The 27,391-nt window shown below is 38.6% G+C and overlaps 1 protein-coding gene across 17 annotated transcripts in view; it reads left to right on the forward strand.

Annotated features, from left to right (window-relative positions):
• svila (supervillin a) overlaps positions 1 to 27,391 on the forward strand; it is a 76,035-nt gene that overhangs the window by 44,964 nt on the left and 3,680 nt on the right. For 9 of the 17 annotated variants that reach the window (XM_034309189.2, XM_026915979.3, XM_053238623.1 and 6 more), the window contains 29 exons: positions 108 to 244; positions 1,644 to 1,739; positions 3,253 to 3,505; positions 4,959 to 5,027; positions 5,682 to 6,024; positions 7,487 to 7,718; positions 10,607 to 10,739; positions 11,747 to 11,791; positions 13,079 to 13,159; positions 14,576 to 14,626; positions 15,172 to 15,340; positions 15,481 to 15,567; positions 16,270 to 16,356; positions 16,487 to 16,664; positions 17,454 to 17,626; positions 17,914 to 18,069; positions 18,528 to 18,664; positions 19,463 to 19,610; positions 19,770 to 19,915; positions 20,572 to 20,747; positions 21,772 to 21,919; positions 22,145 to 22,338; positions 22,490 to 22,572; positions 22,779 to 22,927; positions 23,014 to 23,119; positions 24,148 to 24,355; positions 25,165 to 25,298; positions 25,394 to 25,549; positions 26,801 to 26,944. In XM_034309189.2, coding sequence (XP_034165080.2) covers positions 108 to 244; positions 1,644 to 1,739; positions 3,253 to 3,505; positions 4,959 to 5,027; positions 5,682 to 6,024; positions 7,487 to 7,718; positions 10,607 to 10,739; positions 11,747 to 11,791; positions 13,079 to 13,159; positions 14,576 to 14,626; positions 15,172 to 15,340; positions 15,481 to 15,567; positions 16,270 to 16,356; positions 16,487 to 16,664; positions 17,454 to 17,626; positions 17,914 to 18,069; positions 18,528 to 18,664; positions 19,463 to 19,610; positions 19,770 to 19,915; positions 20,572 to 20,747; positions 21,772 to 21,919; positions 22,145 to 22,338; positions 22,490 to 22,572; positions 22,779 to 22,927; positions 23,014 to 23,119; positions 24,148 to 24,355; positions 25,165 to 25,298; positions 25,394 to 25,549; positions 26,801 to 26,944 — 4,219 coding nt within the window. The remainder of the gene's footprint in view (positions 1 to 107; positions 245 to 1,643; positions 1,740 to 3,252; positions 3,506 to 4,958; positions 5,028 to 5,681; positions 6,025 to 7,486; positions 7,719 to 10,606; positions 10,740 to 11,746; positions 11,792 to 13,078; positions 13,160 to 14,575; positions 14,627 to 15,171; positions 15,341 to 15,480; positions 15,568 to 16,269; positions 16,357 to 16,486; positions 16,665 to 17,453; positions 17,627 to 17,913; positions 18,070 to 18,527; positions 18,665 to 19,462; positions 19,611 to 19,769; positions 19,916 to 20,571; positions 20,748 to 21,771; positions 21,920 to 22,144; positions 22,339 to 22,489; positions 22,573 to 22,778; positions 22,928 to 23,013; positions 23,120 to 24,147; positions 24,356 to 25,164; positions 25,299 to 25,393; positions 25,550 to 26,800; positions 26,945 to 27,391) is intronic. The other 8 variants (XM_026915972.3, XM_026915976.3, XM_034309185.2 and 5 more) reach the window with 7 other exon arrangements.

Consider the following 27,391-nt stretch of genomic DNA (forward strand, 5'->3'; position numbering starts at 1 on the left):
CATACAAAATCACCAATGCCTTTTTTTTTTTTTTAAATACGAGTTTTATGAGCAATGGGAAGATATTTCTCTTTCGTTTTTCATGTGGAAGTTTTGCTGTGCTTCAGGAGTTGGAGAAAAGTGTGGATGGTGGAGCTTTGAAGACACAAAACCAAAACGCTGCTTTAACACGCAGACTGAGAAGAGGTCAGGACCGCTACCGTACCCAGCCCATCACATCAGAGGAAGTCGTCATTGCTGCTACGTAAGAAGACAAACATGAGCGCACACTCTTTCTTTTATGCCTTTTATGCACTTGTCTGTGTGTCTCTCATGTAAGACCTTTACAGACATAACTGTTTAGTTAACCATGAGTGAGCTGTATGGCAAAAGTATCATGATCATGTCACGATACATGAAGACGTCTTAAATATTGTGATACATATTGTATTAAAGTTTGCAAACACAGTACCAGGGAAACAGCAATGGAGCTCAGTGATACTTTATTTAACATGTACAAAAATTAATTATTTAACATGAAAAAGCAAGACAATTAATATTTGGTTCAAAAATATCTGTCTGTTCATCTCGATACTGTAAAAAGAAGTTGTTATTGATTATCTTTTTTTAAAGTAATGATATTAACTGAAGCTCTAGGTATTGTTCACATTAAACATCAGAATGGGAAAAAATTGTCATCTCTGTGACTTTGACTGTGGCATGGTTGTTGGTGCCAGATGAGCTGGTTTGAGTGTTTCAGTATTTCTCCTGGGATTCATATTCACCATAGTCTCTGGAGCTTACACAGAATATTATGCATCAAAAACATCCAGTAAGAGGCAGATCTGTGGGCGGAAAGGCCGTGTTGATGAGAGAAGTCAGAGGAGAATGGCCAGACTAGTTTGAGCCGACAAGAAGGATACAGTAACTCAGATAACCACTCTTTACAACCATAAAAACATCTCAGAATGCACAACACAAGAACAGGGATCTGAGGCTGCAGTGGGCACAGGCTTAACGAAAGTGGACAGTTGAAGATTGTAAAAAGACCAGGCGAGGTTTTTCCAGTGCCTCAGAATCCCAGGAGATCAGCAGTTTCTGAAATACTCAGTCCTTCTGGCACCAGCATTCATGCCATGGTCAAATCACTGAGCTCACATTTTTCCCCATTCTGATGTTTGATGTGAACATTAACTGAAGCTCTTGTATCTACGTGATTTTATGCGTTGTACTAATGCCACATAATTGGCTGATAATTAATAATTGATTAATTGATTGAGCAGGGGTAGAGCAGTTCCTATTAAAGTGCATATAATGCAAACTACTTTTTTAAATTATGGCTTCCTTAACAGTGTGTTAGTCTTAAACTCCTAAGAGTTTGGAATGTCATCTTTTTTTCCATTATAAATAGCTCTTCTACTCAGTTGGAATCTTAAGCATTATTTGAGCTGAATTAGTTTGACAAGGTAGTTATTTAACTATTATTGTTATTGATTTTCACCTTGCACTGATCTCTACATCTGTGCTGTGACGTCATTTCGGACTGCCTGTGGTCATTTGGGCAAATCTACCAGTCACATCCCTTTTTACTTATTTCAGATCTCTCTCTCTCTTTTTCCCCCTTTCTTTATTTCTTTTCTCTTTTTTGCTCTTGTCCTGTGAAGTTCCCCTGGTCCCTTGTCACAGACTGTGTCTGTTCATTCTTCAGTAACACGTGTTCCTAGTCCCACTGTAATCAGCAGCACAGTCACCCAGCACAGGTACCTGGGAGTCTTTCTCGTGCTTGTGCTCACACGCGCACACACACACACACAAACACACACACACAAGCATGTGTGCATGTGTGTGTTGAACAGGCATGATCACTCTAATGGATACTAATGTGTCTAAATGTTATCACATTAAGCATGTAGATAGCACACTAGTTAACACGTGTTCTGTAATGTGAACTAGACAACCTTGAGGTCTGGCTGCAGTAAAAGAAGCGCAAGGTCTGTTGTAGTGTGTTATTTTTACCTACACGGTGTAAACTATGTGTAGATGCAGTGCTCCCTCGTGTGGATTAAACAAGTAGTGTCACATTTTTAAGTTGCTCTTCAAAAAGTACCAGGGGCCTCATTTATAAAGTAATGCCTAGAATCCTAAATGTGAATGTGGTATTATTTTGTAAAAGTGCTTACTTTTATATATATAAAAAAGATTTATAACACATGCCATGGGCATGATATTGCTTATCTCAAAAGCAATATTGAAGGCTAGGTCTTATAGTATTTTTCTGTTTTTTCTGCATGGTATTTTTTGCCATGACATGCATTACTCATCGATATCTGAGTAACTAAAGCCATTCCTCCCTCGCTCATTTATTTATTATTAATATATTTAATATATTTAGATATTGCTATAGTATTATTCACTTTTGTTTTTTATTACTATTATTATTATTATGGAAAGATGAGCATATCAGTTTCAAGTTTCTGATTTGTATGTCCTCTTTATCCTAAGATTCATTTATCTTCAGTAAATATTTTTTGTATGCTCTACATTTGTGCTGCCCAAACCCATGGAATTGAGGGTCAGACTTTATCACAAGAACATTTTATAAAAGAGACCCCTGGTGTGTTTGTCTTGACATGCCACACAGGTCATTTGACCATCTAAAAGTTTTGCAAAATGGTCAGTATCTTGTGATATCTTTCTAATAAGCACAGTTGTGATGTATGATAGAATGAACACATCCTCAAGATTGGTCACTGCTGTAAAGGTGTCTGAGAGCGTCCGCTTTGGTAACCACATACTTCCTCATAAGCCCTGCATGGTTGTGCTGTGACATTTCAAGCATATCTGCTACACTGAACATGCGTCACTGTAGCCTTCATGCACTATTCAGTCGCCATTTCTTGTGCATAAACAGGACACTGTTGTGAAAGCAGACTGTCCTGATTAAAAAGTTTGTGTGATGAATGATTGTGGCTTTATTGTTGGTCATAATACATTGCACTGTCTATGCTGGCCTAATTGTTTTGTGTATTGTGTCCTCTACAGTCGATGCATGCCTTAGTCATGTCAATTCAGAACTAATGCTCTAGCTATAGCCTCCATTTTGAACATTTTTAATGTGTAGGTGACACTAGAAAAAAAGATATATAAAGATTCATATTTATGAAATATTTAGGTCTTCAGTAATATGCTGTTTTATATTTCCCCCTTTTTATCTGTCTTTCTTGTTCCCTATTCCCCTCTGACCTCTTTTCGTTGCTGTAAATCCTTTCTCAGCTCTGTGGTGAGGGAGCAGGCACGCGAGGCCCGACTCCTGCAGGAGACAGCAGAGGCGGATAAGGTTCGCCACACTGAAGAAAGCCAGGAGGAGCCTGACCTGTCCACTCTCAGCCTGGCGGAGAAAATGGCCATCTTTAACAAACTCACACAGCAGTCCAGTGTCAACCCCATCCGCTACAGAGACACGCGGGCACGGCGCAGTAATGCCCGCTATCAGACCCAGCCCATCATTCCTGGAGAGGTGGAGCAGGTGCAGAGAATTTTTACACTTTCACACAATTGGTGCACTAGTAGATGGACCTAAAATGTGTATAATAAGAAGAAGTCCAGGTGACCTACAGTCATCTGCAGAAATATTGGCACCCTTCATGAAAATGAGTGGGACTGTAGTTATATTTAACATAAAAACATGTAAGACAAGTTCAAAACCCTTCAAAAATAGTACTCTTACAATTAATATCTGGTGAAGCCACCCCTGGCGAGAATAACAACACTGAACCTCTTCCTGTAATGTCTAACAAGGGTGGAAATACTTGTAGAAGACTTTGAACCATGCCTCCATGCAGAACATTTCAACCTCTTTTATATTCCTAGGTTTTTATGCATATGGATAGCCCTTGTTAGTTCAGTCTACATGCTTTCTACATGTTTCAAACCCAGAGATGGTCATCACAAAACATTGGTTTTTGTGTTCCCACAACCAGTGGAGTGTTGGTTTGGATTGGCAGAGCAAGTTTCGAGCTATACTATATAGCCAGAAGTTTGCGAACACCCAATCATCACACCCATATGTGCTTTTGGATCATTCTGTTACAGATTTAGTTCCCCTTTGCTGTTATAATAGCCTCCAATCTTCTGGGAAGGCTTTCCACTTTCAGCCACAAAACCATTAGTGAGGTTGAGCACTGATGTTGTGTGAGAAGGCCTGGGGCGCAGCCAGTGTTCCTATTCATCCTAAAGTTGTTCAGTAGGGTCGAGGTCAGGGCTCTGTGCAGGACACTTGAGTCCTTCCTCTCTAACTTTGGTAAACCATGTCTTCATGGAGCTCACTTTGTGCACAGAGACACTGTCATGCTAGAACAGGTTTGGACCTTTTAGCTCCAGTGAAGGAAATCTAGAACTACAGCATACAATGACATTCTGTACAGTTGTGTGCTTCCAAATTTGTCGCAACAGTTTAGGGAAGGCCCACATATGGGTGTGATGATCAGGTGTCCAAGAACTTTTGACCATATTGTTTAATATTCTGGTACTTATGCCATCAATCTTCACAAGAGCCCTGGACCACCAGCCGCTATGGAGTATCTTGTAGAAGCTCTTACTTTTTCACATTTTTCCAGTTATCTGACTTGGCAAACTACGTCCCTTCACCATGGAGTGACGTCATGACATTTGAACATAAAATCAGTCCAGACATTGGCAAAACACAATCTTTTATTAATGAAAATGTCACTTGACTCAGGGATTATGTCTACTTGAAATAAAAATAGTGGGGTTTATGACAGCTAACTCCACTTGCATGAAGTGTTACAGTGAATAATCAAACCGTGATGTACTTACTGTGTACATAAAAATCACTTTAAATAATTTTTAAAAGATCAATCAGTGTGTCATTTATACACCACTGTATTTCCTACCACCACTACTTTCCCTCTGCATGCACACACAAGTACAGTTATGCTTGATGGTTCTCTCTGGTGCAGGATGGCTCGGACTCTGATCTTTATGAGGAGGAGATGCAGTACTCAGATGGACTGAGTGATCTGGACCATGTGAGACAGCTGTGTGGTTCTTCTCATCTGCTTTAGTTTTACTCAGCTTGCAGCAAAACCATAGGCTTGTAGTGTGCTGTTGTGCTTCAGTATCATTATATGAATCATTGTCCCACATGGTGCTAGTTATATGTAATAGAAAGTTGTATAGATCAGTATGGCACTGTGCATCTTTTTATAAATTCCTTGTGTCTGTTATTTTTAGGATCAGTGTTGTAGTGATGAATTGCATTTTGGAGGAGTTGCTATAAAGTTATATGTGTATGTGTTGGAATTGTGTTTGCTGGAATGTTTTTTTTTTTTTATTTTTATATATATATAAATCTGCACTGGTCATTGATTATGGGCTGAATGTCACACACGAGTCACCTCTGGAGAGGTGTTGAGTTTTAAAGGGAATTAGTGTCATGGAACGAAGATTGTTTTTGTATGTAAGTGACTGAAAGTCACTTTACTGAAGAAGAAAACTGTAAGAGCATGTATCTGGTGCATCTTGTCTTAGTTGTGACTGAACATGTGTGCATTTGTGTTCTTGTGTTAAGACTTGCAGTTGCAAGACTCTTCACTTATGACTCTTTCTTTTCCCTTTGTCCCATTTGCCACCATTATCCTTAGCTGACTTTTTAATTCTACTTATTTTCTGTTTGTCTGCAGGTTGGAGGTGACTCTCATTTCACCCCCTCCTCCTCTGCTGTAAACCCTACCACGGTTTCTACAGTTCATGCAGGTGATATCCATCTGGCCCAACCCAGTGTGTCCAACAGCTTTAATGAACGAGATGTGCCACCTTGGCACCAATCACAACCTCCTTCAACACTTCAGAACCACAAAGGTCCCTCTGAGCTGCCTGGAGCTGAGAGAGAGGAGTCCAGCCTGGGTGTGGGGGTGAGGAGACTGCCCTCTCCAGAGAAAGTGAAGCAGCCAAACAGAGAGGCAGTGACTTCATGTGACCTCCAGGAGACAGACAGATATCAGAGGTCAAGATCAGCAGTGGCAGGTAGGGTTATTTGATGTGTTTCTTTAATGGAAAGTTGATTTTTCATATATTTTTGGCATTTTTACGTGACAAGGAGGTGCAGGAACACTGACGAAATATGAAATCTGTACCGAGTGTGGTTTATGTGGTTTAGCAGCATTTTCCTGTGTAACTTTGAAACAGTAACAGTCTACAAAACACTGATTTAAAAGATAGTATCTGTATAGATTGATGTGCTGAATGCTCTTTCTTTACTGAGCATGCTACTAACTAGCTAATTCACCATAGTAAGATAAGATTCCCTAACACACTCCTGGCATATTCAGCTACTGTTAATAGAGTTTAGTATAAACTTATTGCTCTGAACCTTAAAGCCTTTGCAGGTGAATATTTTGCTTCTCTTCATTCTTGTATTGTGCATTAAGGTGAAATAACACCAAAGCATTTCTGAAGTGGTAATCCAGAACCAGAATAAACTCCAATACTCGGTTTGTTTACAACCCCGATGTCTCAGGTCACTTTTTACGTGAACTATGTAATAGCTGGCCAACTTCTCTTTTCTCCAGCCTCCATGTTCTATAAACAATGTGGTACATCCAAAAAAAAAGAAAAAACAAGACTGTAGCTGGCTCAGCGATGTTAAATAGTCATTAGGTGTGAATGAGCATGCGAAGGAGTGGATATGTTGTGCCGTGATGTGAACTGGTGTGTTCCAGTGTTCCTGGGACAGGCTCTTGCTTCACCCTGACCATGATAAAGTTGATCCCAGATGACTCAATGATGAGCATGAAGTACTTGCACTTCCAGAACAGTAAAGTATGGAACAGAACAGTGTGGATAGGACTAAAAACCTCTTGCACTGTGCAAATGTGTTGGTTGCACATCAGCTGTGGTGTGAACTGTAGGTTAGATTTGAGATTATACAGATGTTGTTGACAAGCCGCAGCTGTATTTCTGAACTTACCAGAGTCATCTAATGAACATTAATGAACAGTAGTCATCTGTTTATGAAAGTTTTATGAATATTAATGACTGGATGGTCTTGGCAAAAACAAGCTGTGAGATGGAGAGCCAGAGGAAATGACTCTACAACAATTGATAATACTGTAACAGATTGAGTCCAGTTTAAAGTATGATTTGATGCCTGTATTTGAATATAAACGCCATTAACGTCACAGAGAAAGAACACACTTCCTGCTGTGTCAGTGTTGTTTCCCACACAAGCTTGTGGTTCTGCAGATTTCCTGTATCTGAATATGAAGACGTTTCACACCTAAACTTATTTTATATAAATTAACTTTTACATAACACTATTATACTCACTTGGATTGTATGATAATCTGACAACAATAGGCCAGGACAGGTGAAAACCACATACGCAATCCCAGTGTGTCTGTCTAACTGCTCTCTGTCACTGGACTGGGGCTGTCTTAACGGCTTCCTGTCTGTATGTGTGTGTCTGCATGTGTTTACTGTGCAACAGGTCTTCCTGAGCAGGCTGTTTCAGTGAGAGCCGCAGCAGCGCTGACTGCATCTCAACCCTTGAACGGGAACACGTCTCTCCCGCAGCACACACACACTCAGCAGTTGCTTGAGTCCGGCAGAGAGGCTGTCTCAGAGGACAGGGAGAGGACCAGAGAGAGAGAACAAGACACAGAAGAGGCAGAGGAGATATCAGACATCATGACGGCGAGGCAGATTTCCATCAAAGAGAGGTGAGTTGCTCTCTGCATGTGTGTGCGTGCATACATTTAAACCTAAACAGCAATCTTGAGTCTTCATTCATCTGTGTTGTGAATGCAACTTAAAGCGTGAAAGGAAGACACTTGTGTACATTTCTAAAACACTGGTGTTAGAATTTATAGATTACTTTATACATAATTCTCTTATTAATGCATACAAGTGAAATAATGATATTAGTGTCAATAATAGCGAAGGAGATACAGTTTCAGTGAAATATCATTAACTTACTTTCACTTGAAAGGAAAATTGAAATGCATACTAATAAGATGTGACAGAAGCCAAGACACTTTGGGCATTTCTATATAAGGCTATGTCTCAGGAACACGAATGTTAATCAGTCACAGAATGATAACTTGCCTGTTTACAGGATGTCGAAGCTTCCAAGACATAGTAATCTAAAGCAGTCTGTAGAGACAAACACATCAGTGTCTCACCTTGTGGATGTTATCAAATTATGTAGGCTAAGTGTTGTGTATCTATGTATGGGTGTGACTGAAAGATGTGCTTTTGGGGCAAATTGGAGAAGGCATTACAGAGAAGGTGTTATCATCAATCTAGAAAGAAATAAAGCCACAAAAATATTTCAAAAGAAATAAAAGCAAACACTGTGGTTTCATTGTTTATTTTGTAAAGTGAGTGTAATCCGTCAGAAACATAAGCTAAGAAAAAGTAACTCCAAGTGAATATTTTTGTCATGGTTGTTTTTTTTTCTATGTGTATTGCTTTAATTAATTATAATTTCACAATTTCTGATTACGTAAACGACTTAACACATTAAAAATACAAAAATACGTCTTCACATAGTATTATAAAAAGTGAGATGTCTGAGCTCTCAGCTCCATTATTCAAGGGCTACTCAATACATTGTACAATAAAGACTTTTGCACTACTGATACTGCAGAAGCATGCTAACACACATGAGCGCTTGTATAACAAACCACACTGTTTTCACTGTGAGCTTTCCAGCTATCTGAGGAAAAGCTTTCTCAAGAAAAGTTTTCTTTTGGCTGCCATTGGTGTCTATCAGGAAACAGATTTTGAAATTAATTCATTTCACCAAATATTGGCATATCACAATCACTTTATGCAGTGAGATGCTGTTTTTTTTTTTTGTCCATGTTGTGTAACAGTAGTGATGGGCTGATGGTGATTATGTGATACCACCAAGGAAATGCTGGAATAACCAAGTAAACCTGATGGTTGATGTAATGCAATATGAAGAGTATAATAATAAAATATATAAATTTTTCTATTGCATATGGGTGTCTGTGTGATAGAAATAGTGTAAGGGATGGACAATATAAGAGCAATGAACAAAAAAATTTGTCATCTGTGTCCATTCTTTTCTAATACTTGGTTGCGCTTCAATCACCTCATCTTATCTCATTTCACCTCATCATATTTTGGTGTTCCAGCCGCTGTTGTAAATAATCCCAGAACAGTTAAAATGCCCCACCGAACCTACAGTTGTGATTAAGGACCACGGGAGTGTGTTCTGCTTGGACATGACGCACAAATGCCAACCTCAGTGTCTGGCCACCTACTGACTTACCTGCTTTTAAGTTCAATTACATTTGTCCAGGTGCACAATATTCAGTACAGAACTGTTGTTTACGTTTGTGATGATTTTTTTCTTAGGGAGTTTATTGTTTTGTTATAGGTTATTGCACTATTGGCTTTTGTTTTGCTGATATCGCAGATATGTGCTATATGAGCACTTTAACAAGCTGCAAATGTTTTATTGTGTGCAGCGACGCAGCATGTTTGTAGCTCTTCAACTGGAAATGGTGAAGTAGATTCACTTTGTCATAATACTAAATGAACTCGATGAACAGAGCCTTATCATGCTAATTAGCTAGCTACATACCTGGAAGATGTCGTTCATTCTATTTCTGTTTCTTTTCATGCCGCATCCCTTTTTGTCCTGTCATATATAACTGTGATGAGACATTATGGAGACATTCTTTCTACTGCTGCAGTTCAACAATCCACACTTCGTAATGTTTTGTTTACGTTTCGCCATTGGCTCTACCATATTAGTAGCTGTCCCATGAGTTTTGTGTAATCTGTTGGTGGCTTTTAGACAAGTGTCAAAGCAATAGTCACATACAGACAGTCTGATCTGTCTGACTCTGTCTTTGGTCGTAGTGGCACTAAATCAGCCGCTGGTGAGCACTTCACACACACTAAGTCCACCAATTTTAACTCCTGACCAAAGATTTTCCTTTATGATGCCCAATTTTCCTTTATGATCTGTGTAATGTAAAGCCTGCTTAAGGCGTAATAAGCTGGCACCGATGGCACCAATCTATTAACCCACTACCAATATTGTCAGTATCAGCAGAAAATGCTGAATCAGATGTCATAGTGGGGAATAGAACAAATTCAATCTGATTATCTAACAACCTTCTATTACAACATCCTATTTTTTTTATGTTAGATATACAGTGTTTTTTTTTGTTTGTTTGTTTGTTTGTTTGCTACTGTTCTGTTTACTGGTAAACAGTTTTGCTTACATACTTGCTTTCATTTTTTTTTTTTTTTTTTTTTAAAACTGCATTTTTGTAGAAGTCATATTGGTGGGTATGTATTCTGTAGGGTAGTAGAGTGATTCAGCTTGAGTATGGTCATTTTATTTTTGGTAATTTAGCCTTCTTAAGTGAAGTGGTTCAGTTACACTTCAATTACACTTACAGTTACACACAGCCATTACATATATTCTGCCATAAATAGACTACTCATCTGTTCCGTCATTAGTTTTTGTAACCTTGTAGAGTGCATCATGTGCCAGTGCTGTTATACTGAAGTGTTTGTTATTGCGCTTGTTTTGAATTTGCCTGATGTGTGGTTGTGTGAGCAGGCTGGCTCTGCTGAGGAAGAGCGGTGAGGAGGACTGGAGGAACAGGATCAATAAGAAGCAGGATGTTGTCAAAGTGGCCATTTCAGAGAAACATGCTCAGCTGTGGGAGGTGGAGCAGACCTTTAAGAAGAAGGTAAACCTGGACCCTTAAACTTTTACTCCTAACTTAGACACTCTTACAGTCAAAGGTTTTACTGTTTAAAGTAACATTTGTGTATTCCCCTGAAGGGTAAATACACTTAAATCACATTCTGCAAAAAGAATTCACTGCATGCTGGTTCACCATCTATTTCCTAGTTCAACCATTATTTCCCAGAAGTTCAAAAAGTTTTATTATATTTATTTAAATTTAGTTTCATATCAGGTTCTACATAATTCTATTTATTATATTGCTTATAAGACATTATTTACATTATTAGCTAATCTAAATAATAATAATGTCACATTTACCTCTCTGTTTGAACCATTCTTTTCTGCCCCAGTGCATGATTGTTTCCTCATGTGTAATGTGAGTTTTTTCATCCTTACTGAAGGATATCCTTGTGGGATTTATAGACCACTGGATGTGTTCTCCTTGGGGCATTTGGTTGTTTAGTTTATCAGCATGCATTTTTTTTCAAAACATTAAAGATTCCAGCAGGGTCAGAAAACAAAAAAATTTGTTGTATCCTCCATTTTGCTTTTTTGAAAACACTAAACTATGGTTAGCAGGTAATGTTTGTCAAAAATCTAACTAGAGCTTTTAAAGTGTAGAAACAAAAGAAAACCTGTAGGATAAAGGGAAAAACAGTGCAGTAATAGATAGTATATGATATCTTTATTCTGAAAAATCAATGTAACAAGTAACTCATTGGCCATTTTCCCAATGTTCAGTTTTTCTTCATTACCTCTTACTTCTACTCTTTTGTAATTTTGCACCTTTCTTATTTATTTCTCATAATACACATTTCATTCATTATGAAAAGTATCATACACTCTTAGGGAAAAAAAATGGGTTCTTCAAAGGTTCTTTAAGGGTTCATTGAATAAATAAGGGTCCTTGCTTTCCAAAAAAGGGCATAGAACCTTTAAGGGTTCCCACAGAGGGACAAGTGAAGAACCCTCATGAGTTTCCTAAGAGTGTATTGTCCCTTTCTCCAGGGCAATGGATTGATAGATGAGTTTGCAGTCTCTGATCAGCTCTGGGTAAGACTGCTCTCTGACATGATCTTTAGTGTCTGGTGGAGAGCACATGTTGTGTGTGTTTGTGTTTCATCTCTCGGTGATGGGTGATGGGTGTGCTGCACTGGTATTTATACACTGCTGTTATGGTGACCTGGGATGACCCCTTTGCATTGCTTGTGGTGTTGGATTTGCTGGTATTTCTCACTGTGCTACCATGATGGCAACGCTGTATGATTTTCCTCTTGGTCTGATGATTAATGGAGCAGCTGTTTGATTGTTCTTGCACCATTGTGTGTGTATTATTTATATATATATATATATAATAAAAACATTATTCTGGTTTTTAATAGAAGGATGTAGGAATTGGAGCTCCTACTTACTAACTGCAACTGCTGAAAATAAGTAAAAAATAACTTTAAAATAATATTTTGCATTATTTGTAGTTGATGCAGCTATGCATTGTTAAAGCTTATAGCCTGCACAGATCACATCAGAGCAAAGTTACCTTACTACAGTTTTGGGCAAGATTATGTAGCATTCGCTTTGTATTTGTAGCCTGTGCTTGTCTTTCTTTGCAGAAGATGTGCAAAGTTCATTATAAATCCTTCTTCTAAAAAGACACATGGTAGAAATATTTATGGTGACCTTAATGTTCAGTAATGTAGTCCTGTTTGATTTTTTTAAAATTAGGCAAAAACATGTTTTGTTGTTGATCTGTCCCATTGGGTGTCACTGTACAGTCACCTTTCTGTCCTGCAGTATCAATCATCTGTTCTCTATGTACATTTTACTGTGTACGTATATATAATATAGATATACTTTATAGATATAAATTAGCTAATTAGTTTATTTTTTTTAATGTCATGTGTAATGCATAATTGAGGGAAGTTTTTTTCATAAACAAGAACTATTAATCACTTTGCTTATGTACAATAGTAATCCACTTGTTAACTTGTCTTAATTATGACAGTTCTGAATGTTATGGTGAATGAAGGATTAGTGTCAGCAGCAGGCAACAGAAAAGGCTATATTATATAACCACATGACTTGACTGTAGTGCTTATAGGCAGGGAGTTTATACAAATAGTTAAATAGTTTGGACTGACGTGTCTCAGGTCCTGCATCCCTGTTAATATGTACAGCATGTGTGTATGTATATATGTATATATATATATATATATATATATAGGCTTTTTATTGGAAGAGTTCTCTTCTGTCTTCCTTTTCCTCCTATCTTCTCTTACATTTCTCCATTCTGTTGTTTGTCTCTGTCCTGTCACTTCCTCCAATTTTTCCTGCCTGCTGTAGGAGCCTGTCTTTTCTTCCACTTTTTCCTCTGTGCCTCTGAGTGCCTCTGAGTCTCTGGATCCCATCGAGCCCCTTTCCCAGGTGAGAGAGAGAACAAATAAACCCCTCAGCTGGGCCACTGACACACTGCAAACGCAACTCTCCCGACATTAATCTTTCATTCCTGTGTAAATGCAAGCAGTACAGGCAATAAATATTATGCGTGTAAGCACTGCAATGCACATGACAGACCCGTGCCCTCCATCCCTCCCTCCTACACCTGTGTCTTCAAACTAACACTTTTCTCTTTTATTGTAGCATAAAAAAATCATAGATTCATTGTTCAGAACTTGCTACTTCACTTTTTTTTTTTAAACACAACTCTAGTCATGAATAGCTCTGTTCACACGTGCTTCCTCTCCTGAACTTTGCCACACACTCCGCCACTCCTCCGTGAGCACGCTTTGTCTTCCTTCATCTAATTGCATGCGTATTTCATTGCAGAGAAAGATTTTGGTTCTATAGCAGTAATTAGAGCCTGTGATTGCTGTGTGAGAGGTTATTTGCAGAACTTTCTACTCGTAACACTTGTTTAACTAAAACACCGACTACTATAGAGTACAGTGCTATAGAGCTCCAACTAGTTTTCTTTTTTATCCACCGACAACAGAGCTCTTCTCTTCTGTTTTATTCTGTTCTGTTCTGTTCTATATCCTTCTGTTATATTTCATTCTATTCTGGTTTATTTTTCTTTGTTCTCTTCTATTGTTTAGTTTTATTCCATTGTGATCTATTCCATAATGTCCTCTTCTATTTTATAATACTCTTCTATTTTGTTCTGTTTTTTTCTACGTTGTGCTGTTATGCACTTTTCTTTTTAATTCTATTATGTATTTGTATCTGTTCTATTGTATTATATTTTTGTCCTATTGTGTTCTATCGTATTCTCTTCTATACTGTTCTATTATATTTAGATCTAGTTTGTTTTATTTTAATATTCTGTTCCAGTCTACAGAGTGTCCCAAAAGTCTCCATACATAGGGGAAATATATAACACCAGATGTGTTAACACGAGTTCATTATGAGTGGGAGAGACGACTCCACGTGTGTTTACAAAGCAATGGCAATCATGTAGAGGATGTTTTTATAAATAAAGTTACATTTTGCTAAAAAAAAGTGTTTTCCCTATGTATGGAGGCTTTTGGGATATCCTGTATTTATTTCTATTCTGTGTTCTTACTTCAGTCCAGGTAAATAAGATACATATGTACCTTTGCCAAGGGGCAGTGTGTATGGATGTGTGATTGATGTGTTTCTTGGTGCTATAAAGTTAGCTGTAGATCTTTTAAAGTTGAGATGGCTAAAGGTGAGAGTTTAAATAAAGTGTCAGTGTTGCCTTTGCTATGATTAGGAACTTCTCCAGTCTAGGCTGCATCCTTTCATCTGTCATCTTCTCTTTCCACTCTTTCATCGCCCACCATATCTTTTCCTCTCCCTCCTTCTCATCCTTCTGTGAAGACACAACCCTTGCTTATGCAGGCAGATGAACGTCACCCCTGGAGACGCAAGGTGCCTTGATTATCTCATGCATGAACACACACACACACACAAAATAGTTCTGCACTTCATCAGATTTCAGGATGATGCTATACTCATGCTCATTTATAGCTGTTTCTTTGATTATTTTCTGCAGTTCTCTCTGTGAATGTATTGCATGTGTAGATTAGCGATTGATTAATAGAATAGTGGATTAGAGTTGCATGTGGCTACATGGTTACATAATCTAAATTTGAGAATTTATCAGGACAGAAAGCCATGGAACCGTGGATGTATGTTTGTTTTACATTTCATTTCAGTGGCTATTACTTACATGTATTACTTTGATATGTGAATTATTATATTCAATAAAAACCATAAATTTTCCAGAGAATACCAAAGGTTAATAGCACATAAAAGATAAATTCTGCTTAAGGGAAATTGAATTAGTATTTCAGTTTGTGTGTGTTTGAGAAAAGCGCTACAAAAATGCAACTTTTTTATGTGAAATAACTTGACAGTTTTATCTGTATGTTGAATATGCTATTTAATTAGTGTTTGTCCTCACTGTTTTGCAGAGGATAGGAGATGAGGTAGTGGAGAGCCAGCAAATCGAGCGCATGGAGATGTCCATACAAGAACGGAAGAAGCTCATCACAGCTCAAGAGGATGCTTGGAAGGTCAAAGGTTGTGGAGCTGCCAATGACTCCACTCAGTTTACTGTGGCTGGTCGTATGGTCAAGAAAGGTCAGTGAGTGTTTCCTTTCAACTTACTCACACACACAACCAAACAGAAAATGTTGTATTATATTATTACACATGTGGCATTTTTAGGCACAGAGTCTATACAGATTATTACATTTTTCTGGACTGATGTTCTGTTTCAGGTCTTGCAGCCCCCATGGTGCTTCCAAAGCCAGGATTTACTTCTACATCATTCAAAAACAAGAATGCCATCTCCAAACCTCAGGAAGGTAAACTTCTCATACATCCACTTTTCAGATGATTCAAAAATTTCAGATGATTGACCATTGAGTCAGTCACTATTGTACATGAATTTATTCATGGTTAAGGACTACACCAACTTCATACCCAACCCTTCTTTTGCTAGTCACAGAAGAATTAGCACAGAACTTATACTAACTAAGTGGCAAAAAAAAAAAAAACCTTCTCATTCTGTGTGTTTATGAATGATGTTGGCATTTGAAGTGAAAATAAATCCAGCTTCAGCAGCAATGAGAATGACTGAGTTTATAAAGCCATGTAGGCTACTGAAGATGCTTAACATGTATTAATGTGACAAAATTAAGGTCATGAAATCATGGTGTGTGTGTATTCCTGCAAGCAACATCATATCCTTAATTTAAGTGGTGTCTGATTGGTCCTTTTTAAAATATTGCATAGACCAGGCACTTAAAGCATTGTAATGAACTCAGAAATAATTTAAAATACTTGTTCATTGTTTTCTTTTTATTATTTTAACAGAATAATGAAATATATAGTTGTAGCATTCTGTGTTTTAGCCTTTGTTTTCTTCATCTTCAAGCATATGGCTTGATTCAGTAAGGCACCTGCTATTGTCTTTAAACAAGCATATACAGCACTTCTAATCTTACAGAAGCATCATAATAGTATTTAGTAATAATAGTATTTCTTTCGTAATAATGCTTTTGCAGAGATTGAGGTCCGAGACGATATAAAACTTGAGTCAGACAAGAAGCTGGAAAAGCTGGAGTCCTTCTTGGGTCGGCTCAACAGTAAAGGTGAGTGAGCTGAGTTCAGCTGCAGGAGCTCTGACGTAGCCCACACTATTACCTAAAAACAATTTTATTTTTCTAAAAAAAAATAAATAAATAAAAAATACCTACTAGTTTGTTTCTGTCCTTGATTCAGTGGGTGGGCTTCAGGAGTCCACACTTACAGTAACGGAGAAGACAGTTAAAGAGGTCATGACTCTGGACGATGAGTGTTTTGATAAGTTCTACAGGCACACTGAGGAACTGGCCAATATCTCCAGTAAAGTGGAGATTGACGATGACTTCGATGCCATCTTTGGAGCTCAGATGCCAAAGTAAGACCATGGTTAAATCACGTTAATGGCTTTCAAGGCTTGAAATCTTTGTGTTTAACTAAAGATTAAAGATGTTGAACTCTGTATGGTATTGTTTGGGTGTTAATGTAATATACACTATATGAACAAAAGTTTTTGGACACCTGACCATCACATACATATGTGGTTCTTCATCAAACTGTTGCCACAAAAAAACTGGAAGCACACAGTTGTACAGGATGTCTTTGTATGCTGTAGCATTACAATTTCCCTTCCCTGGAACCAAGAGGCCTAAACCTGTTCCAGCATGACAATACCCCTGTGCACAAAGCGAGCTCAATGAAGACATGTTTTGACAAAGTTGGAGTGGAAGAACTCGAGTGTCCTGCACAGAGTCCTGACCTCAACCCCACTGAACACCTTTGGGATGAACTAGAACACCAACTGGCACCCCAGACCTCCTCACTTGACATCAGTGCCTGACCTCACTAATGCTCTTGTAACTGAATGAACACAAATCCCCACAGCCACACTCCAAAATCTAGTGAAAAGCCTTCCCAGAAGAGTGATTATTATCACATCAAAGGCTAAATCTGGAATGGGATGTACAAAAAGCACATATAGGTGTGATGGTCAGGTGTCCACAAACTTTTGACCATATAATGTATCTGAGGTAACAGTTGAAGAAATATTGTAAGGAAAAAAGCTAACATTTAAAAAAAAAAACTGATATACTCCAATTTCATGGCTCAGGATTCTTCTTGAATATGTTTATAGTACATTGTGACGCTTGCCCTGTGTGTTTTTAAGGCTGACCTCAGAGATGGTGCAGCACAAGCGTGCAGTACGTCCAGCCCGAAACGTGCAGTCATCCAGGAACCCTCTGAAGCTGCTGGCTGCACGAGAGGACATCAGACATGAGTACACAGAGCAAAGACTTAACATTGGTGTGCTAGAGAGCAAGAGGATCACTCAGGAGAAGAGTGAGTGATGGAGGGAGGGGCTGTGAAAGAACAGCTGAAATGGTAGATTAAATAGGCTGTTACAGAGAAGGAAGTCAAGTTGTGTTTCTTTTGTGTTTATCATCATGCATGCATTTGTTCACACATATGTGCCATGTATATCTGACAATGATGTTTACAGTTTTTTTTTTGCCCTGTGTGTGCGTGCGTGTGTGTGTGCGTGTGTGCGCGGAACTGAAACTGTGTTTGACTTTTGTAAACCACAACTGTCTGTGTTTGTGTCTCACTCTCTCCCCTCTCTCTCTCAGTGTGTAAGAACAGTGGGTTCTCTGCCGTGGCTCTGGCAGGCTTAGCGAGTAAGGAGAACTTCAGCAGTGTGAGTCTGCGGAATGTGAAGGTCTCAGAGCAGAGCTCCCACAACAGTGCCATGCCTTACAAGGCCACCATGCTCATGCAGGTCAAAGGTCGGTCACTTAACTATCCCTGAAGTGGGGAGAGCAGATTTCCTGTAGGGAAGACACTTTACCTATGTTTATAATTCCCTGTACCTTTACTGTATTTACATATTCCTAAATGTAATATCAGTGAGACACAAAATAAGCTTAGTTAGCAGCTGTATGTGAAGCATATTGTACGATGGGGTCTCTGTCATGCCTGTACATATTAGGTACTTGTTAAGGTTTTGTGTTGCAGTATGTTTATTTTATATTATTCAGGAGACATGGTGCTTTTGTTACAGAGGTTGTTAATGTTGGTGGATTTATATTGGCTGAGGAAGACATTTCCTCATAAGGCATGAGCTTATGGGTTTTTGTCAGGTTCCTTGCCCATAAGTCAAACACTCTTACAATGTTTTTCCTCTTTCTTGCAGAGAAAGCAATGAAGCAGATTAATCTTTTTTCTTCTTTTTCAAATGGACTAGGCCGACGACATGTCCAGACGAGGTTGGTCGAGCCTAGAGCTTCCTCTCTGAACAGTGGCGATTGTTTCCTCCTGGTTACACCCCAGTACTGCTTTATCTGGATAGGAGAGTTTGCAAATGTCATTGAGAAAGCCAAAGTAAGCGTTTGCCTAGACACATGCCCCCACACCACCACCCACCCACCCACCCCCCCCCCCCCCACCCACCCCCCCCCCCCCCCACCCCCCCCCCCCCGACACACACACACACACACACACACACACGCACACACACACACACACACATATATGCACACATATGCACAGTTCAACATTGTTTTTTTCTTTTTTTTTTTTAGCAAGAAAGTTTTTAAATAGAGTTATGCACTAATATGATAAACATTCATACCAGGACAGAGAGCGATAAAACACCCTGTGTTTGTTGCTTGATAAAGTTCTCCACGTGCAGGAAGTCAGCAAAATGTACTACAGAGCTGGTTTGACATCATACCAGAAACAGGAAGTCAGTTGTAAAAGACAGGAAACGGTTCAACAAGTGAGCATCGTCACATAGACCAAAACATTATGTTTAAAGCAAGAGGTCATTGAACCCTGTCTGGAGATGTATTTGACCTACTTCAGAAACTCCCTAGTTCACAACTTTTTTGCTCTTAGGTCATTTAGCTTGGTTAAATATCGAGACCTGTGTTATAAAGTAATATATTTAGTAGATTCTGCCATGGACAGTAGCCCATGTGTTGTCACAGAGAAGTCTGTTTCACTTTGTATTATATATCGAAGTCTATATTATGTTATTTTATAGATAATCTCAATTAGCCCTGGGATGGTCATATTGGAAATCTAGATTAAGGCGCTTTAAACCTCTGGTCCCTTAAAGATCTTCACTATATTGTGGTTAGTGTTAATGTTATTAAATCAGCTTTATCCTGTTTACAGGCTGCAGAGCTGGCAACATTCATCCAGACCAAGCATGATCTTGGATGCAGAGCTTCTTATGTTCACACCATAGAGGAGGGTATCAATACCCACAGCCATGCATCCAAGGATTTCTGGAAGATTCTGGGAGGGCAGACCAGCTACCAAGGTGCTATGTCTCATTGTCGCATTCTATCATAAGCTTCTGTGCATGCAATATAACACATTTGTCTGAACTCCTGTTATGCTGCTTCTTTGCATTTTGGATGGTGAAAGCTGCTGTGAGAGCAGTATTTAGTATCTAACATGAGTTTGTTACATATCACAGCTGCAGGGACTCCAGAGGAAGATGAGTTTTATGAGACCGCCATAGTGGAGACAAACTGTGTCTACAGGTTGCATGAGGACAAGCTGGTGCCTGATGATGATTACTGGGGCAGAATACCACGCTGCTCCATGCTTAGCCCTACAGAGGTCAGGCCATGCTGGTTAACCACAAGTACCAGCTAGTAACACAAATATATGTATTGTACGTGTAGACACATAGATGTGTGTATGTGTGGTGGTCTGGAGGAAAACTATGAAACTATGAAAGTCACTGTGGCTGTCTAGCAAACAGACAAAAGACAAACATTCTGGTTTTGGACAAAAAGTAGGATTTTTCTGCCTATGACATACTTTAACACCTCAAATTTTAGAAACCATAAATATATTTCCCCAAAAGGATATGGAAGTGTTTTATTTACTTTTTAATCTTGCTGAAAAAATGACATCAGCTAAGGAGCCAGTTTAATAAATGCAGCATTAAATGCAATTATTCTGTCCTAAAGCTGACTAAAACCTTGCTAGCTAGCTAGTGTTTCCTTACACAGTGAATGTCAGGCTTTGATCAAGTTGTTGGATAGTTACATGCTGTAGAGAAATGGACATTAGCCTAATTATTTTTGTTTGTAATCAAACACCCACTGTCGAAATGGCCATGACAGGAAAACCTGTGGTATTCCCCCAAATATATGTATAGTAAACAAATTTCTAAATTTCGCCATGCGAAGGGTTTTCCCAGGCTGCCACACACATTATGTGAACCACAGATTTTTGATGTGTGTGTTTGCATGGTTGTGTGTTTGCAGGTGCTGGTGTTTGATTTTGGCAGTGAGGTGTATGTGTGGCATGGTAAAGAGGTGACATTGGCGCAAAGAAAAGTGGCATTTCAGCTGGCAAAGCACCTCTGGAATGGGACATTTGACTACACAACCTGTGATATCAACCCACTAGATCCAGGAGAGTGCAACTCACTTATCCCCAGGTCTGTACAAGTGTATAACCTTCATTGGGGAATTTACTGTCCTTTTAGTCAGGGCTTTCTATACAGACATATAGTATGCTTTATGTTTCTGTAACATCTCTTTTCTCTCTTTAGTGTTATTTAGAGTTAAATAAATACTCCAGATTTGTTTAAACCGATCTATTGCATGCGTAGCCTTGGAATTTACAATGACAATAATTTCTATACTTTGTCATGTACTCAGAAAAGAAGGGAAAACCTGTTGACTGGAAACTCTCTCATGAAGGAATTCTGAGGGCTGCTGTTAAAGTACATCAGTAAATATACAACTATGTAACATGAATGTAAAAACACAACTGTTCTACTCTGTTAGAGTTTAGACAAAAGAGAACATCTTAGTAATTCCAGTTACTTAACCTCCGTTATCATTTTGAAGTTTTAGTGCATGATTAGGCCAGAACTAAGACATTTCAGCATTTAACATGTTATACATTAACTATGCTAGTAGGCATTAGCCACAGTTTCTTGACAAATGACAAAATCTTATAGATTTGGGGCTTAATTTACAAATTACTGTGAGTGAATTATTTATAAAAGTGATCTCGATGAGATTCTCACAAAGATTTGACATTTACCTCAACTGCCTTTAGATTTTAGTCTCTATAATTCTATTGTAACTCCAGGGAAAGGTGTGAAATTTTTGTTACTGGTAATCTCACATATGTTACAGATGTGGTGCACAGATTTTCAGTTGAAAATGCTGGGATATTCCTTTATACACTGTAGTAACGACGTGACTCCTGGTGTGTTTTGTTGTTATGAAATGCTAAACTCTTGTCCAGACACCTGCCAAGAATTTTACTGTTCATAAACAAGGCATAGTGTAGCCAGGCCAGTGCCTGAAACACAAAGCCCATATCTCTTCACCCGTCTGTCTCTCTCTGGCATGTGTCTCTGAGTCTATATATACAACTGAATATATATAGTATGTCTGTGGCAATATTTACGGTGTGTTTGTGTGTGTGTCTGTGTGTGTGTGTGTTAGGAAAGGGCAAGGTCGGCCAGACTGGGCTGTATTTGGCAGAATGACCCAGCACAATGAGACTACACTGTTTAAGGAGAAGTTTCTAGACTGGAGTGACTCCAAGAAGGCTTCAGCGAAGAATGATGACATACAAGCTATTGAGCACAAGGTAGTGCATCCATAAGGTCTTATAATTATACGTAATAACCAAAGATACAATGAACTTTGTGTGTGTTGATATTTATTAATGACAGTTACAGATTATAATACGCAAGTGATGCAGTTTAGAATGAGTGAAATGTGATTGAGAAATTAACTTAAATGATTTTTAATTGCTACTGACTTCATTGGAATATAACTTTTTTAAAATATGGAGAAATGTTTTGTGCTGTAGGAGGTGCAGAGTGGCGAATGCAGATCATATGATGTGTCTCTGATGTTGCCGTTGTCCCATGCCCCTGTTCGGACTGTTCTGGACGGTGTGGACGTGGGGCGAGGTTATGGAATGATTGAGGGAGATGACAGGAGGAACTTTGAGATTAGCACTCTGTCTGTGGATGTGTGGCATATCCTGGAGTTTGACTACAGGTACAGAACAGATCCTATGTTTTCTTTTTTTTAAATCTATCCAGGCAGCATATAAGTACTTGAATGATGATAAATTAACAAAAGTGACTTGAATGATCCCTGAATTCCATGCTGTGTATTAAATGTTTGGACGTGTGTGTTCCTGATGCAGTCGGCTGCCTAAGCAGAGCATCGGGCAGTTCCATGAGGGAGACACATATGTAGTTAAATGGAAGTACATGGTCAGTGCAGCGGGTGAGTATCTCTTGCTTGGTGCATCGGTGTTTGTGTAAGTGTGTGTATTTATTATTAAAGCAACACAAACTATACTTAATCATTTTTATTGTGCAGTGTAGGCCTGTTCTCTGTAAATGATCATCACCATCATGCTTACATCACCACCACTGTTGGACATCATGGAAAAGTGAAGTGTGTGTGTGTGTGTGTGTGTGCGTTCTCAGTTGGAAAAAGGCTGAATTCTGAGCGGATTGTTGGCCCGGGTAAGGAGAGGTGTGCATACTTCTTCTGGCAGGGTCGTAATGCCACTGTTAGTGAGAAGGGAACGTCTGCTCTCATGACTGTGGAGCTGGATGAGGAGAGAGGAGCACAGGTCTTCCCCCTGATTTAATCCACACCTCACAAACTGCAGTATTCTACCTCCATTATTGTGCTATAATGTAGCTCTGTATGTTTCAGGTCCAGGTGCAGCAGGGGAAGGAACCCCCCTGTTTCCTACAGTGTTTTAATGGAGGGATGATGATTCATGCAGGAAAGAGAGAAGAGGAAGAAGAGAATACACAGAGTATGCTATAGTCTTGACGTCTGTGTTAGCCTGCATATCTTTTGATGATACATTAGTACGAGTGGTATGATGGTTGATTCGGCGTTTTTTTTTTTTTTTTTTTTTTGCGCGTATTCCTCTAGAGAAGGTCAATATATGAAGTCCACTTTGGTTTTGTTCAACAGAGAACCAAAGAAATACTAGAAATATTGGCCAAGAAAAATTGTCCTTTTGAAATTTAAGGGGCATTGTACCATGATGTAAACTATTATTGTGATATACACTCAGATGCTCAGATGTTACTTTGTTAGGTATTTATTTATTACGCCCAGCATTTGAAAACCCTTTGTACCAGTGCAATACACACTACCATGTCAGAGTCACTGCTGCGCTGAGAATGATCCACCACACAAATATGTGGTTAGTGGTGGTTCTATGGTGGTCTGTTATTGTAGATGGTTGTGGTGAAGAGGGGCTGACAATTTGTCCAGAGCTACAGTCAGTAATTGGATACCTGGAAAGTCACCTGTATGGGTTTACCTGATAAAAACGGCAGCTAACAGTAAATACAAGGATTCTGAAGCCTCAGGGTTACTGACTATTAAAAAATATTTTGACTCCATATAAAATTCCTATTTCCTGCCTGTCAGTCATGACTAGTGTGTACAGTAAATGGAAAAACAGGAAAATGCTGTGTGATGCAGATAGTGTCATTTACAATGGGAGTTTAGAGCAGCTTGTGTTGCAATAGATATCATGTCACCACGCTCCAGTGGCTTGCTTTTACACTACATAAAAGAAAACATTGCAAACACTAAACTTCCTTGTTTAAACTAGAGTGAAGTTTTTCAGATTATTATTTTTTTTTTTTTTTGCCCATAATTTTAATTCATCTTAGAATCCTACACAATGCTTTTAAGAAACTGTTTTTCAGTTTTCATTCATTTACTTTCTTGCATATGAAAACTTTATTGTCTCTTATGTAATTTCTCTCATTTTTTGCCACAAAATCCTGAGAGTCCTGCTAATTATATTCCCACGGTGTGCAGATGACTGGAGGTTGTACTGTGTGAGAGGAGAGAAGCCAGTAGAGGGCCACCTGCTGGAGGTGGTGTGTCACTGCAGCAGCCTGCGCTCTCGCACCTCCGTGATTCTGCTCAACATCCCCAAAGCCAGCATGTACCTGTGGCATGGCTGCAAAGCCCAAGCACACACACGGGACGTGGGCCGCACTGCTGCTAACAAGATCAAAGAGCAGTGAGTGAACACACCTCGTAAAGAACAAACACACACTGATGATATTATCTTTCACCATGTTTACGCTTAGTTGTTTCATGCATATTGAGTATCAGGATTATATCTGGATAGAGATGAATATGTAAATGCACTCAATTTGCAACAGATTTACATCTGATCCCTCAAATCGCTTCAGCAGGTGGTCGCAGGTGTGTTTCAGCCACATGTTATACAAGTTTAACTATATATCAATCTCTCAACCGAAAACAAAAAAAACTCCCAATAAGTAACCCATATCTCGATGTTGGTGCTATTGGAAAAAAAAAAAAAAACATTAGCAAGTTAATAAGGGCACGAAATACCTTACCTTATTCATAAACATAACTGAAAAATGAAGAAAAACACTGCAAGATAGTGTTTGAATGTAATGATCTGATTTGCATATTAACAGATTGCTATCAGATTTCAGTCTGGCCCTCTGAAGATGCATTTGGCTACAAGTAAAATATGTGTTTAAAATCTTATCAGGATACAGTCAAGATACAAGATGCATGAAATGGCCAAGTATAAATATGTTCCTTATGTTTCTTAATTGGTTGTATATTACTGTAGCTAAATAATGCCACCCCCTACAGTAACCTTATTCTTATCTTCAGTAATCCTTCTTTTAACTTTTCAAATAAGGTGCCATTTTGTTGTTTTTTAAAAAAATCACAAAGCCACCTGATCAAAATGGTCGTGTATTTCTTTGATTATGGGGAGAGTTGGTCCATAAAAAGTGATCAAGTTAACCACACACACCATTAGTCATATTGCCACTTTATTTTCAGGTGTCCTCTTGAGGCGGGACTTCACAGCAGTAGCAAAGTGACCATCCAGGAGTGTGAGGAAGGCACTGAACCAGTAGGATTCTGGGAAGCTCTTGGGAGACGTGACCGCAAGGCATATGACTGTATGATTCATGGTGAGTCAGATTTTAGAGCTCTGTGTGTGTGTGTGTGTGTGTGTGTGTGTGTGTGTGTACTTACTAGTTAACGTGTTTTGTAATTTGCGTTTCAGATTTGGGGAAGTTTAACTTTACACCGCGGTTATACCACTTAAGCAGTACATCAGGGGAGTTTGTTGCTGTGGAGTTGATCTCTCCATCCAGAGAGCCGAATCTGGTCAACTCGATGCCTTTCCACCAGGAAGATCTGTATAATGTCCCTCAGCCAGGTGCAGTGCTCACACCAAACACACTGACTGTGTTCAACTCTCTCCATAATCAAAGAAATACACGACCATTTGCATCTTGTAAACTGTAAACTGCACCAGTGCAGTTGGGGTCATAAGTTTACATACGCCTTACAGAATCTGCAAAATATTACTTTTTTTTTTTAAAAAAAAAAAAAAAAAAAGAAGGATCATAAAAATTGGTAGGCTATGATTTTGTAAATTTTGAACAGGATAGTCAGTGTAAATTGTTATTTTGTCTTCTGGGAAACATGTAAATATCTTGTGTAGCTTCATAAGGGCAATACTAAATGAAATAAATAAGATCTTTAAACAAAATAATAACAATTTACATGGATCATCCTGTTCAAAAGTTTACATCCCCCTGGCTCTTAAAGTAGTGTGTTGCCTTCTTGAGCATCAGTGAATGTTTGCACCTTTTGTAATAGCTGTGTACGAGTCCCTCAGTTGTCCTCAGTGTGAAATGATGGATCTCAAAATCATATAGCCACTGCTGGAAAGGGGTCAAATATGCAGTTTATGGGCAGTTTAACTGCTCAGAACAAACAAGGGACTCAAGAACACCTATCACAAAACATACAAGTGTATGGAAACTTTTGAACTGGTTCATTTGTGTAAATTCAGTTAATATTTTGTCTTGTGGAAATAGCTTATTCAGTACTAAATAAAAAACAAAAAGCAATTTTTATGAACGCTCTCATTTTTTAAAAAGATTATTAACATTTTGCAGATTCTGCAAGGCGTATGTAAACTTATGACCCCAATTGTATATACTGTATATTAAATCCTATTCTGCACAGTGGAACATAGATGCATTGTTGTATGTACCGTGGTATACAATCAGTCAGATTCACATGATGGCTCTGTAACTTCTGCTTCACCTTTGTGCTGAATATTTTCAGAGTTACTGTGATGCAAAATCCCTTAATAAAATAACACATTGCTGATGTTCCACAGTTCCACTGTTTTGCCACAAATGTCCCATCTCATGTGTTCTGTATATACTATACTATAATATAGCTTGTCTAGTCTTGTTTTGGTTCAATTTCTCTCCTGTTCCTGCAATATTGTATTATCAAGGGATCTAGCTATATAACAAAATCAAACTAGTGAGCCTGTACAACTGTAAAAGAACCTTTTTGATTTATGTTGTTTCTCTGAATAAACGTGGAAGTATGAGGCACACCTACTCTGGTCCAGAAATATAATTTCTGCTTTGCCTTTCTGTTACAGCTCTGTTTTTGGTAGATAATCATCATGAGGTGTACCTGTGGCAGGGCTGGTGGTCTCGGGACAGTGAGAACACAGGCTCCGCCCGCATCCGATGGGACTTAGACAGGAAGTGTGCCATGGAAACTGTGCTCCAGTACTGCCGAGGTAAGATGCAGAGAGATATTTACTGAAATAGTGAAAGTGAGTGGGGGGGAAATGTACTTACATGTAATTTTATGAAACATTTAATACTTTTTACCTGTTTATAATGACTGCAGCTTATTTTGATGATGGAAAAAAGTTAAAAACTGAAAAATGCTGTTTGAATAAGTATTCATCCTGTTCAGACTAGTACTTTGTAGAAGCATTTTTTTCTGCTATAACAGCTCTAAGTCTGTTTGTGTAAGCTTTGCACACTGTTTGGGAATGATCACCCCTTATACCTATTTGCTTCAGGTTCTTCAGGTTGGTTGGATGATGTTTGTTGACTGCAATTTTATTATGGTGATGACGACTGAAAATATATAAGAAATTAGAAGGTGATTAATTATTGGGACAATGACTTCAGTACTGCTTCTTTCCCATATATTTATTTACATTGATGGCATTTGG

This window comes from Pangasianodon hypophthalmus, chromosome 12 (assembly GCF_027358585.1).
Source record: "Pangasianodon hypophthalmus isolate fPanHyp1 chromosome 12, fPanHyp1.pri, whole genome shotgun sequence".
NCBI lineage: Eukaryota > Metazoa > Chordata > Actinopteri > Siluriformes > Pangasiidae > Pangasianodon > Pangasianodon hypophthalmus.